This window comes from Syzygium oleosum, unplaced genomic scaffold (assembly GCF_021117445.2).
Source record: "Syzygium oleosum isolate NSW1041296 unplaced genomic scaffold, Sole_v2.1 Sole_v2.32, whole genome shotgun sequence".
NCBI lineage: Eukaryota > Viridiplantae > Streptophyta > Magnoliopsida > Myrtales > Myrtaceae > Syzygium > Syzygium oleosum.
The window spans coordinates 2727425-2741244 of record NW_026607516.1 but is presented as its reverse complement, the minus strand read 5'-3'; the positions used below and the strand labels follow the sequence as shown (position 1 = coordinate 2741244).

The window sequence follows — 13820 nt, the reverse complement described above, 5'->3', positions numbered from 1 at the left end:
ATGACGTGTCGCGTGTCGTGTCGTGTCGTGTCGCATGTCGGTGCTACTTAGGTTATATCAAAAGGATAATTCTAGTTTTCTCATATATATTCCAAGCATGCTCTCTCCCTGTTTGGTTCACAATTTTGTTCATTTCTGTCCCCTTCACCATCCTAGAAGTCTGTCAGAAGTCGCTCCTTGTCCAAACCCTATCACCTCGCGATCACTCTCCGCCTTCTTCTGACCGGGTCATTGTGGGCCCACCAGCTTCTGTATAGTTCGTCCTCGAACCACACACCTACTAGAGGAGGTCCCGCTCTGATATGATATTGTGATATTCCTGAATTAACTTACTTGGGGTATTGTTTGCTTTAGCCATTTTCATACTGAGTCTCGCGGTTTTGTCATTTAGCGTATATGCATGCACTTTCCAAGGAGGTCACCCATCCCGATAGTGATTTGTCATTACGTCAAAAGGCGTCTTTGTGAATCGAACTCGCGATCTCGTAAAAGACAGGTGATCCATTTACCTTAAGGCAAATCATCTAAATGGTTTGGTTGAGAAAACATTGTAACAATATGTGGTTAAAATGCAAACTAAGAGAATAAAAAGTTAAGAGAAAAAGTTGCTTGTGAGAGTTTATTTCGGAAGGTGTTACGCATATTAACCAGCAATAATTACAGCCTCCATAGCCATAAGCCCATCAAAAGATAGCAAAGCCATCCATTTTCAACTGCAACTTCTTTTTTGAGCATTTCTTTATGGGAACTCTTGTTTTTGGGTCAATCTGCATCAGGTGAGTGAACGATGCTCTTTCGCAGGTCCTCGACTGAGCAATTCAACGACAACCCAAGTGGAACAACTAAAAGGCAACCCGAATCAATCCCGTCGAGATTTAACTCCCCATCTCTGTGATGTGGACAGGGGGTCGCGACCCTCTCGTATAGACAAGAGGGCAACAGACCCGAGGCACTACGGGGAGTGTCGGAAGTGGAGAGGTGGAGGCTTCTCGACACGGCGGAGTATTTTCAAAAATTTTCTATCCAATCCTAAATTACACCGAACATATGATGAGATCTTCTCCGGTTCGGAGGATACTGGGAGAATTTCTAATCTCAATTTATCTTGTCCCGTCTCGATCCGAATTCGGACGATCAGACGCAAATTAAGTTATACCGCTTAGGGGATGAGAGAATACATAAACTCGTGCGAGATAACAGGACATGTCGCTGCACGTCATCACCTGCCACCACAGGTCACCGACGGCATGCGCGGTAACCGATACACAAAATATCTTCCCATCTTCTCCCCCCCACCGTCTCCTCGAAAATCGCTTTTTGACCCTTTAACCTTCCACATTCAACACACCCTACACAAAGCGATACGTACCCTACATACAAAAACCAACCACGGTTAATTACTAACCAAGGTTTAGTCAATCATCAAACCCCACACTCATCGGACTATAAAAAGGGGCCCCCTCTCTCGAAGAGCGGCCTTCGGTGTTTTTCGTAAGTTGTCCCCTTTCCCATTTTCCTCGATCGCCAAAAAGGAGACGCACGAAAGAGGGCTTCCGTGGAGTAGACAGAGAGCTCTTTGCGAAGAGGCCGAAACAACGCCGAAAGAAGGCCCAGGTTCTCCGGAGAAAACTTCCACAAAGGTAAAAAGGAAAATGGTCTCTCGCTCCCCCTCGCCACCTCCCCTCATCACGCCCTCCTCCCTTGTTTTTTAAAGAGGGGTTTTGGTCTTTTGGGTTCTCGCTTTGCGATGGGAGGGTGGGTCTGCATCTGTTGAGAGAATTGAAGTTTGAATTTTGCTCTTTTCGCGTTCCTGTCCCTCTCCCTCTCTCTGTTTCCCTTTCGCTTCCAAAACATGCGCAGCTAAGAGGGTGGAGCGAGCGCGGCGGGTCCAAAAGCGGAAGCCCTCCGAAGGAGCCCTAGATCGTCCCCCCTCTTCCCGCCAAAAACCCGAGGCTCGAAACCGCTCGCTTTTCCCCCCGACCCCCCACCCCGCCAGTTGCCGAATCTGTACGGTCCGTCGCGATCCGCTTGATCCCGTGATTCCTGGGTCACTCGTTTTCCGACCTCTGCTTTGAGCTGAATGTTTTCGGGTCCGAGAGAAATGCGGTGTGCCCGTGTCTTGTTTTTCGCTTTGCTTACGTGTCTTGAACTGAGGTGTTTCGTCGCAGGGGCGGCGGGTGGTGGCCCGGCGTAGAGCGCCTGAGCCTCGCGGAAGCCGAATCGGAATGCGCCGGTGCCTTTGTCTGCTTGTAATGCCGTTCTTCGTTTGAGCTAGGAGGTGTGCTGTCTGTGTGAGATTTGGCTCGGCTGCCTCGGCGGGTTAGTGCGAGAGCGCCGTTTGTTTGTTTTTTTTCGAGTTGATGATGTGTGTTGAGGATGAGGGATTTATGCATATGGACTCCAAAGAGAGCGAGTTAACTTCGGTGAACCGTGGGAAGCTGCTGCATGACAATGGGGATTTGAACAGTAGAAGTGATTTGCTGGCGTCGACGGGTGGTAAGCAACGGGACGGTACTAAGAAGAGAAAGCATTATGAGATTGTTGATCAAGACTCGGTAAACTTGGACCAAAAGAAGGACGAGAGAACTGTAAGTTCAGCCGATGATGAGAAGGGATGTGTGGTTGCTCAATCGGGTTCTCAGACATCGTTTAATGATGACGACGACAATGTAATGATTCTGGATAGAAAGGTGTTTAATGAAGAGGTGTTGTCTCGTTTTAAGAGGAAACACTCGCCATTTTTGGGTATGCTTAAATGGTTGACTAAATTTGCCAAAGATCCATGCGCTTCAGGATTAGGTGCTTTGCCAGAGAAGTCAAAATGGAAGTCTTATGGGAATGAAGTATTGTGGAAGCAGGTGTTGTTGGCACGTGAAGCTATGATCCATAGACAAGACGGTGGCAAGGACATGGGACCTGTAACTTGGCAGGTAGACTATCATCCCACGGTTTGTTTGATCTCGATAAGCTATTCGACTGTAAGTATGTTTTGAAATCTTCCATTGAGTGTTGCACTGGGTTCATTCATTGGAGTTTATTGCTGATTCTTGGATGAAATCTTCCGTTGCACGGTTTGTTGGATCTCAATATGCTATCTGACTGTAAGTGTGTTTTGCAATCTTCCATTGAGTGTTGCATTGGGTTTATTCAATGGAGTTTATTGCTGAGTCTTGGATGCAGATTCATGATTTAAGTCATGTTTTGGGGCTTTTTCTTTAGGGTGAATGACCCTGATTCAACTAAGGGGATTCTTCATCAGTTTTAACTATTCTTTAGTCCTTTTTTTGGTCAAAACTCCTCTAAGTGTGCTTTTGCAGATAATTTTGTCTATCGATGTTGAAAGATCATGCTCACCTCCAATTTTGCACTCGTGTCTGTCCTAGTATGAGTACTCTTTTTGTGATAAATTTGGTGGGTTTCTCTACAGTTTAAAGTCTTAAAAGAGAATCTACTCATGAATAGAAGCGAAGGTCAAATAATAGCATGTTAATCAATGCTATAGCCGATGTTTTATATTTAAATGGAGGTGAATGACCGATGCATGTAATTCATGACTCCATCCGACGATGTTTTGAAGATTTCTTGGATTGGTGCTATATCCCCCCCCCCTATTCTGGCTAAGGCATTTTTTTTTTTGGGGTTTTAGATAGAAAAACCCTTTTCTCTCTCTCTTTCTTCAATGTAATGTTTTTTGTTTATCAGGCTAACTAACAAAATTAACTTTATTATTTTTTTTTTGGTAAGGTAATTAACTGTATTTTTTATCTTCTCTCTAATCAGTTTCACAATATAAATGTGAATATATCATTTTACCACTTTACCTAGAGGAGTTGTTAATTTTTAATTTATAGTCTCATATTTTTAATCACAAAAGTTATTTAGAAGATTAGAAAGCACTATTTATGATGGCTTTTGAATACACAGTAGGCTAACCAACAAAACTCACTTTATTTCTGTTATCTCTCTCATCGGCTTACAACATAAATTCGAAGATATCGTTTTATCCTACACCCTGTTATCACTTTGCCTAATGAAGTTAATTTTTAATTTATGGTCTCATATTTTTAATCACAAAAGTTATATAGAAGATTAGAAAGTTCTAATTATGATGGCTTGTGAATACACAATTAATTGCCTATTTTTCATTCAAATAATTTGAGCAAATCTATATTTTAAAGTTGAAAATAAATTTTCAATCTAATTTAAAGCCAATCTTGACTATGGGTGTTTTTCTGGAATAAGTCTGTAGGTTTCTAAAGTTATTTTGTACTTTATTTTGAGCTTTTCACATTTTAATCTGAATTGCAAGATGGGGGTTGAAAATTTAGTTACAACTTATTCATTTTCAAATTCACATCAAAATATTTAAAAGGGAAGTTTTAAGCATATTTTAAAGTTTTGATCCACTTGTTCTGAGATTGCATCTACAATCGGTATTAATTACTTCCTTCACGGTAGAAGTTGATGAGCAAGAAGTTTTCTTTTTTTCCTTTTGTGTGCTTATCTTTTGTTTTGAAACGATCTAAATATAAACATATTAAATTTTTGATCATATTTCTAACAAATCAACCTTTTCCATATTTACATCATTTTTTTTCCATTTTGATCAAGATCGACTAGATAATTAGATTGAAATTTAATTTTAACTTTGAAATGTAGTTTCGCTCAAACTATTTGATAAAAAATAGTCAATTAATTGTGTGTTCATAAGCCGTCATAAATAGAAATTCCTAATCTTCTATGTAGCTTTTGTGATTAAAAATATGAGACCATAATTTAAAATTAACAGCCTTCTCTAGGCCAAGTGATAACATGAGGCAGGATAAGATGATATCTTGTTGGGTGTTAGGGGCATTTATATTGTGAAATTGATGAGAGATGATAAAAATAAAGTCAGTTTTGTTAGTTAACCTGATAAACAAAGAAAGAATTAATTGAAGAGAAAAGGGTATTTCGGTCACTTAAGTAAAAAAAGGGTGTCGTAGTCAAAATGGAGTGGAAATAGCACTGCCCATTCTTTCTCCCCACTTTCATGCCAGAAAGTGCTATCAATTCTACTATGCATATTTCATTTACTCCATAATGCCATTTAACTAACAATTGCTGAATATGGTTGCTGCTACAAATTCTCATGAGCTATGTTTTCTGTACCCGGTTCTCTTCCTTATTCACTGGTTACTCAGTAGTATTACCTGCTCCTTCTCTTCTATCTTTCTAATACGGTATTCTGGTATTTCCCATGTCTGTTACTAACATTCCTCCAACACAAAATCATTATTAGCCGTACACATTCATGTTGGATATTTTGCTGAGAGCTTCATAAGTGATAGATGGCCCAAGGGGGATATACAAAAGGGTGAAAGATGCTTATTATTTGTAAAGTGCAGAAGTTCCTTTTGGTAAATGTTGCTTAGGGGTGGGGCTTGCAATTCCTGTTCAAGTGTCAAATTTGAGAAATTGTGTGATTGCAACTAGTTATCATTCTTGTTGAACGTGTCATTGTTTAGTTTACAAACATTTGCTTCCATGAATATGTTTGGTTGTGTCAATTTGTGTCAAAATTTGTCTGACCTAATTATGGGTAGAGAATAAGATACTTAGCAGAAAAACAAATCAAAACCGATGAAATAAGTATATTTCTTTGACCACGGAGTTTACCTCAGAGATTGTATCACCTTATTGGGTAATAGTGTCAGTTGGCTTCATTGAGTGAAAAGTGACTACAGCCAAGAGGTGCATTTGGTTATTAGTTTTCTAGCCCTTTATTTTCGATCTTCTGTAAAAACAACAGTAGCCCGCTTTGTTTTAAAATTTTCTGAAACCAGAAAACAGTTTTCATGAAAACGAGAAAGCTATAGTGCGTTTTCACTTTTTTTGCATAGCGAAATAAGGAAACTCTAATATGAAGCATTGCCAAATTTCATTGATTTTAAAAGGTTTATCTTCTTATGTGGTTATTGAACATAGGCTTGTTTCGTGGAGCTCGTTGAACTCCACTTCATTAACTGGAAGTGCTGAATTTTGTTTTAGTGACCATTATGAAACTTTCTTGATTGAAACCAATAATTGGATACAAAAAGTTGCAAATTGTATCCAATGGACGGAACACGTTTTCAGGAAGCTGAAATGTTGAGTATTAAAACAGTTTCATCAAAATGTTGAGTGAATGAAAAATTGGTAAATATTCTCCGGAACTAAATGCACCTTTAATTTCTCCTTGGAGATTTTGTCTCGGTATTTCAACTCATGATGTTATATTCTAATATTTCGTTGTAATATTTTTATGACTAAGTTTTAAATTAGATGTGTCCATTCAATGCAATGTTTGAGTGAGGTCATGACTCATCTTGTAGAAAAATCAGAAGACGGATCTACGCATGTATGATGATAATATTGGATCCAGCTACAATCTCAGGGAGAGATCAAAAAGCAACCAGAAGGTTTCGCCTGGAGAACAGTTAACGCACGGTCAAGCCTTTTCTGAGTCATTCTCCTCCAGTGGTCAAAGTAACGTGGACAAAAGTCCTAGTACATGCATGGCAAGGATGGGAAATAATGCCGGTGAAGATGTTACATCTAATTCTTCGACTGTAGATTTATTGTTTCGGGATTATAATCTTCAAAAAGTTCCATTGGGTTCTCAATATCAGGCTGCAGTACCTGTCTGGAATGGGATTTCCTCTGAAATTGACTCTAAATGGTTGGGGACCAAGGTTTGGCCACTCAATGAAGCAGAGAAAAGAATTATTATTGAAAGGGATCCTATTGGAAAGGGAAGACAAAATACATGCGGCTGCCCGGTTCTGGGTTCCACAGAGTGCGTCAGATTTCACATCGCTGAGAAAAGGTTAAAATTGAAAATTGAACTGGGCTCAGCATTTTACCGGTGGAAATTTCATAAAATGGGAGAGGAAGTAAGACTTTCTTGGACAGAAGAAGAACGGAATAAGTTTGCAACCATTATGAAGATGAATTCCCTATCACAGGATAAGTGTTTCTGGGACCAGATATTTAGAGTTTTTCCAAGAAAAAGCAGGGAGGAGTTGGTAAGCTACTACTTTAATGTCTTTCTTCTGCAACGACGAGGATGCCAGAACAGGGTTTCTCCAAATGACATTAACAGTGATGATGATGAGGCAGAAACTAATCTAGCAGTTAAATGGGGTGGTCGTCACGAAACTAAATCCACAAGCTCCATATTTTATTCTCCCACAAAGTCACATGCTAATAGCAAAAAGTGACTTGATAGAACGCGAGTAGGTGATATGCCAAGAAATGTAAATTCTGGGAGTATCCTCTGTTGGTGCCTCTCTCAAATCCGTGTTTCCAAAAGAATTCTTAGCTGATCAGCATGGAATTTGCTTAGAAAGTGAAATGTCTTGGTGTTCATAAGTGAGCACTGTTTTGGATATTTGATGGATTGGATCATCGGCTATGGTAGATGTTGCCATCAGAAGGTAGCTTTTGGCTGTAGAAGCTGCAGTACTGTCCAAGTGCTTTTGGCCCATGTACCTTCAGTTTTTGAGATACACACCAAGTTGCTTTATGTTGACAACCAACATCTAAGACAGGTATTTTGTTTTTCGGTTAGCCGTGGTACCTCAACTTTTCCTTTCTAGTCACCTGATTTAGCGAGTTGCCAGAGTCCATAGTAAAGCCAGGCGATGAAATGGATGCTGATTTTGCAGCACAATTTAGCAACTAGAGAAACTTGTTGAGATTGTTTGACCATTGAAATGGCTTCATCAATTTTGTGATATAATCTTAGGACTGCTTACACATTTGTTGGTATGTTTGGGCATGTCAGTGCAAATACTCACTTGTGAAAGACAAAATTGATTGGACTATGAAAATTTGAAATTACTGCTAGTTATTGTCTTCTAATGTGGAGCCATTTGTTCTTTTCCTCCACAAACTTGACTGTCGGCTCTCTTGTGAATGAACGGTTGGATATTTAAATGCTTAGTAGCTGATAACAAAAATATTTTATGGCTTATAGACCATGTAATCCAAGTTCGGTTGGACTATCAATCACGTGGGCTTATATGGAGGAACCAACATCCTTAGTAGTTCAAAACGTTTTGGTCCATAAGATCTATAAATCATATGAGAACTTCTTTGTTAGCTGGTTCATAAAGTGAGTTATCAATTGGTGATGTTCTTATATGGGATCGATCCAATTGTATGTTTTAAGTGAAAGTAATAGTCTAGTGGAGGAAGGTGCCGTGAACGTCATTGCTCCAGTGGTGTGTATACGAGCAGGTGGAGACATTTTGCCTTTTGCAATTATGGCCACTTACTGTGAACTTCAGAGAGATTTCGTTTTATGCTTCAATTGAAGGGAACATGTCTTTTGGAAATGATTTATGAAAGAGCACTCGTTTTTTCGGGTTTAATACTGGAAAGTCAATATCTACTTAATGCTACGGTCAACAGTTGCTGCAGTAATCCCTAATGTTGATAACAGGTACGATGGGATGGGATGAAAATCTTCTGGATTAGTTGTATTTTCTGTTTTACATGAAACCAAGAGGCAATACCTTCTCAAACGTTATTGTGAACAGCCCATTGTGAGATTTTGAAATACATGAAAGACTATTTGTCTAGATAGTCGGATTTTGCACCCGTTTGATTCAACTTTGCAAATGAGCTTTGGGGAAATGTAAATATTTTTAGGTTAAAACCTTTTGGGGAAAGGCAAATTGCGTTTGGTAAAAAAGTTTTTGTAAAGCTATTTTGGCCTAAGTAGTGTTTGATAATCTTTTTTAGCAAAGGGTTTCGGGATTTTTTTTTAATTAAAAAAAAGCTTACCCTTTGCAGGCTCCGGCAAAGGGCTATGGCCGCCGGCGAGTCAGATCTACCGCCGGCGGCCATCACCGGGGTCGTATGACCTTGTTGATCCTTCGTCGTCCTCATCTGGCGTCGTTGGCTCTAGCCGGCCGCCCTCGCGCAAAGAAGATGAACAGTAATAACAAGGGGCAAAATCAAAATATTAAAGAATTAGTGAGGGTAGTTTGGGAAGAAAAAAATTGGTTTCAGTATTTGGCAAATGTTGAAAGCCCAAAACTAGTCCGGATTAACTTAGAGCTCTGAAAGCCAGCATTGGGAATGCTTGCCAAATGTCCAAACGGGGTCTCTGTAGGTGTGTGTTGGTGTTGGTTGACGATGCAATGCCATTTTCTTTGTTGCTTTTTAACAGATTCGTTGCGTCTGAGGGCTGATTTTCATTTCTTGGATGACGGGTGAAGTGCACCATTAGCTATGGGTCACTCCTGCCGATATATTATTCGAACTCTTCACTGTCGTCTATGGGTTGTAGATCAGATCTTTTCTCTTGTTTTAGAAACTAGAATTGGAAGGCTAACTAAGATAGGATATTTGATATGTTTATGCCATGCGGCCATATGTTGGTCGCTGAGGATGACGACCACCTCATAGGACCACCATGAGGCGGTGGTCTAAATCGGATCGGATCGGTCGGTTCAGGGCGGTTCCCGTGGTCATCGGTCCGGTTTCTGATGAATTTCGATCCAGTTCCCGATTTCAAGTGTGGGGCTGCCCACCCGGACTAATTTTCTTAAAAATCTGTAAAAAAACCTAATCTATCTCCTATTTCACAAAGGAAGGCCTTTCGAGATTGGAGCAACTTCGTTTACTTATGCACGTGAGTAAGATGACAAGAACAAATTAAAAGATAACAGTAATTGTTCATTCCAATTAAATTTTGTCACAAGTTGGAAAAATCTCATGAAAGCTACAAATGTTACGCGTCTTCAATTTCGTCTTTGATCATTAACGACAAATCAAAAAAAAAAAAAGAACATGCCACCGGTTCCGTTGTCTTACTCCGGAACTGGTCTGGTTCCAAAAACAAAAAACTAGTTTCTCTGGTCCGGTTCCTGGTTGCTGGATGGGAATCGGTCCTTTTGATCCGGTTCTTAGTTTCTAGGTGGGAGTGGGACCGGGCCAGTCACTTCTACTATCCTTAGATCTAGAGAGAGAGGACAAATCATCACAGGGTGGTCAGCGTTGCTTCGGAATCGTGCCCTTGAGGTGTCACCTGGCAGTGCTTATTGTCCTCTTGAATTCAAATGGAGAGGGAGAAAGTCATCGCTTGGGAATCGTCACCACCTTGAGGTGGTAGCAGTGTGAAGAGAGAGAGAGAGAGGCTTGGTGTTTAACTTGGGCCTTGGCAAAGGCAACCACCATCGCGATGGTCACTGTTACCATCGCGATAGGTTATTGACAATGACGGGTAGTGGTCGCCGGGGACGGACAAGAAGCCCCCTCGATCTTTCCTCGCTTTCTTTGTTCTTTCTTGATTTTGTTTTGCCTTTTTTCAGGATCTCAAATTCTTGTACCTAATGAGGATTTGGGCTGATTTTATATTGGCTAAATCTAGACTAATCTAGGCTTATCACATCCGGAGGACTGTCCCAAATCCCACATGGGATAAGGCATATGCTATCCAGGCCTTATATCCGATTTACCAAACACAGCTTGATGGCGTAAAGGTGTTTCAAAGATTCAAAAGTTGAAACACATTCCACTCAATTGGCCTCTTTCCCGTTCGTGATCCACCAGATTGAGACATCCCGAGGATAAACAGCATTAGAAAGTCGAAGCCAATCCTCATTGCTGTCACATTAGCACAACTTGTCCTAACCCGACACTGATTTCCGATCAAGAAGGTGAGTTCCCAAGGATGCGAGCGAAAACGACAACATGGCATGTGTAATTTCGACCTCGCGCGTATTATTATTGAGGAAGATTCGACACTTAGTCCAAATAAAAACATAAAATCACCAAGTACACAGAGGCAAGAGTGACAAGAGACCCATGTTTAGCTGCACGAACGGCAGTTCGCGCAAGCATTTTCTTCATCTAGGTTTGTTAATCAAAATGCTGTGCGACTCTCCTAGTGAAGAACCCGCCTCAGTCGACCGAAACCGGTTGCATCTTCTCGGCCTCATCCCTCAACTCCTGGAACAGGACCGACGACAAATATCTTTCCCCAAAACTTGGATGAATGGTCTGAAATGAAAAGCAACGAAGAATCTGTGATTAGAACTCGCGAGTCACGATAATGCGTAGCGAGAAAGCGCGTCACAGAGGGAACTAATTTGTTTTTGGCAATGGGAGCGCATGTTTTGTAAAAAAAGAAGAAGAAAAAAACATGCTCGTGCGAGAAGACAATGAATGATAATAGGTTCAACAATTCTGGGAAGTGCATCATGCTTACCACAATAAGCTTGCCTTTGTTCTCTGGCCTTTGCGCGAGTCTGAGAGCAGCGACAGTGTTAGCTCCAGAAGATATTCCAACCTGCATCATGTAGATTGCTTCCTAAATTATCCCAGCAACCAGATATCAATCGTCTTTAAACTAGGACGATTGAAAAAGGCAATTACTAAGCATACGGCAACTATCAGGGTAAAAAGAATACCATCAATCCCTCCTTTAATGCCAATTGCCTCGCCATATTCACCGCGTCTTCACTGGAAACCTGCCGCCTCACATAAGAAAGAGTTAAGCGCGGTCAGCCCCCCCTTCTCTCTAATTACGGCACTAGCAAAACAGTATATCAAGTGACAAACTCACCATGAGAACTTCCTCCATTACATCCATGTCCAAGATATCCGGCTTGAATCCGACACCATTGCCGGTGATATGATGGGGTCCTGTATGACATAAGGAGCTCAATGCTCGAAACATCTCTCTTTGAGAAAATTAATGTAGTGCAGGAAACAACCAAAACGACATATATTGTTTACGAGGTCTTCCATTTCAGAATATTGTGAAAGGAAAAGGCAATGTATCCATGAAGAGAGGGTGAGCGTCGCAGTGTTTACCAGGTTTGCCGCCATTAAGGACATTACTTTCAGTAGGCTCAAGTCCATATATCTGCCATTCCAAAGTAAAAAGTAGCATTAGCAAAGAATATATGGCGAGTAGCTTTAGTATTGCGATCGAGAGGTGAGTTAAAATCAGATAATGGGTTACCGACCTTGACATTAGGATTTTTGGACTTGAGATATTGCCCGACACCCGACACGGTGCCGCCGCTGCCAATCCCCATCACGAAAATGTCTACTTGTCCATTCGTATCCTCCCATATCTCAGGACCAGTAGTCTCAAAATGCACCTGTTTTCCAGATCATTTAAATAAGATGAGTCGAGCAAAGTGTCTTTGTTCAACCAATTCAAGAGACCACCAAAAATGAAGCTTGCCGCGACCTGAGTATTGGCCGGATTCGCAAACTGTTGCAGCATATGAGCATTTGGAGTGGATTCTAAGAGTTCATAAGCCTTCTTGACCGTCCCGCCCATTCCCTTGGTGGGATCGGTGAGGATCAACTCGGCGCCGAACGCCCTCATGGTGACCCTCCTCTCCAAGCTTGTGTAAGAGGGCATCGTTAGGACCATCTTATACCCTTTCATGGCCGCCATGAAAGCCAGGCTGATCCCCATGTTCCCCGAAGTCGGCTCTATCAAAGTCGTCTATTTCGGTAAAAAACCACACGAGTCAGTCCGAGAAAAACCGAGATCGGCGGAGCAAAATAACGAGCACAAAGGAGGAGCCAATTAACCTTCCCGGGACTGATCAAGTTCTTCTTTTCGGCATCTTCGATCATCGCAAGTGCGGGCCTGGCAATGAATATAAAATCACATATTCCTCTCTTTGAGTGCGATAAACGTACCTAATATCGAGTGTGAAGCGGTCTTTTCCGAAGAACGGCACGAAATACAATTTTTTTATCGCGACGAAAGCGAAGGACGAACCTGTCTTTGACGCTGGCCGTAGGCTGCATCATCTCTTGCTTGACTGCAACATAAGCCCCGCATCCTTCGGTGACTTTGTTCAGAAATACCAGGGGAGTTCTTCCAATCAGCTGATATCAAGCATTGTGTCAGCACACTTTCAATTATGAAAAGAATACACTTGATTATTATAAAAGAGTACATGATTATACATTAATTATCAAGCACATCTAGACCCAATTGCTCACATGGCACGGGGGATACTGATTCAAGAAACGGTACCAAGATCCTTGATTCGATTCCATCTGTCCATCGTCAATAGTCTTTTTCCAGACAGCTACCAAAAGTACATGGCCCTTTTTATCCCCTCGACCAAACTTAATTAAGACCCTGATCTCATCACACGGCTAAGGGAAAAAATAAAAAAAAGAGAGTGAAAAATGCTTCAAATTCAAAATTTTCTTTTTTTTTACAAAAGGTTGAAAATTTGTCGATTGACCCTCTACGAAAATTATCCGACGGAAGAGGAAAAAACGCCGTACTTGTCCGGTTCCCCCCCCCCCCCCCACCCCCCCAAACTGACACGTGGCGATGCATAACTGGCGAGAGAGAACAGAGAACGGGACAAAGAACTGAAATGACAAGCAAACGGCCGGTAAAGCAATCTCCGTTTTTGAGCTGCAAAGATTGGCCTGCTCAAGCAAAGGGAATCTGAAAAAGGAGACGACCTGAGAGACGTGGGTCTTGATTTTGGTCCCCGGGAGGTCCTTGGGGAGGTCTCGGAGACGCTGCGCGAAGGAAGGGGAGCCCGACGCGACGGCTTCCGTCGAGAAGAGCGATCGGAGCGGCATCAGGAGCTCATGACTGTGGCGGGTCTGGGAGCTTCTCTTCAAGCAACTCCTGAGAGCAGCCATTGATGATGGAAAGCGTCCACTTCTCTCTCCCCACGCACGGTGGTCTCTTCCTACTCGTCTGTGGATGCTAGGAGAGAGTTTGGGAGAGAGATAGATAAAGAGGGTGAAGGTGATGCCTCCCTTTATATACTGCCTAGTGGTCAGAA

General features: G+C 41.7%; 2 protein-coding genes across 3 annotated transcripts; one reads left to right on the top strand and one right to left on the bottom strand.

The window, feature by feature from the left end:
- Window positions 1-2012: 2012 nt before the first annotated feature.
- Window positions 2013-7884, top strand: LOC115687040 (AT-rich interactive domain-containing protein 1). 2 transcript variants are annotated; one of them, XM_056304548.1, is made up of 2 exons: window positions 2013-2978; window positions 6354-7884. In XM_056304548.1, the coding sequence occupies exons 1-2, from the start codon at window positions 2361-2363 to the stop codon at window positions 7239-7241; spliced, it is 1506 nt and encodes a 501-aa protein (XP_056160523.1). In that variant the 5' UTR covers window positions 2013-2360; the 3' UTR covers window positions 7242-7884. The 2 variants fall into 2 exon arrangements, with proteins under 2 accessions (XP_056160523.1, XP_030468371.1); XM_030612511.2 differs by having other exon boundaries at window positions 2016-2930.
- Window positions 7885-10726: 2842 nt separating this feature from the next.
- Window positions 10727-13811, bottom strand: LOC115687061 (bifunctional L-3-cyanoalanine synthase/cysteine synthase 1, mitochondrial). The gene is made up of 10 exons (XM_030612533.2): window positions 13489-13811; window positions 12782-12891; window positions 12589-12646; window positions 12236-12499; window positions 12006-12143; window positions 11851-11902; window positions 11600-11679; window positions 11445-11504; window positions 11243-11323; window positions 10727-11034 (listed from the first exon to the last, which is right to left on the bottom strand). The coding sequence occupies exons 1-10, from the start codon at window positions 13672-13674 to the stop codon at window positions 10936-10938; spliced, it is 1128 nt and encodes a 375-aa protein (XP_030468393.2). The 5' UTR covers window positions 13675-13811; the 3' UTR covers window positions 10727-10935.
- Window positions 13812-13820: the final 9 nt, after the last annotated feature.

Coding starts and splice junctions, on each gene's coding strand:
- LOC115687040 (XM_056304548.1), top strand. CDS start 2,361: ATGATGTGTGTTGAGGATGAGGGATTTATGCATATGGACTCCAAAGAG. Junction 2,979..6,353: donor TCTCGATAAGCTATTCGACT/GTAAGTATGTTT, acceptor CTCATCTTGTAG/AAAAATCAGAAGACGGATCT.
- LOC115687061 (XM_030612533.2), bottom strand. CDS start 13,674: ATGGCTGCTCTCAGGAGTTGCTTGAAGAGAAGCTCCCAGACCCGCCAC. Junction 12,892..13,488: donor TCAAGACCCACGTCTCTCAG/GTCGTCTCCTTT, acceptor GCTTGATATCAG/CTGATTGGAAGAACTCCCCT. Junction 11,035..11,242: donor ACAAAGGCAAGCTTATTGTG/GTAAGCATGATG, acceptor TTTTCATTTCAG/ACCATTCATCCAAGTTTTGG.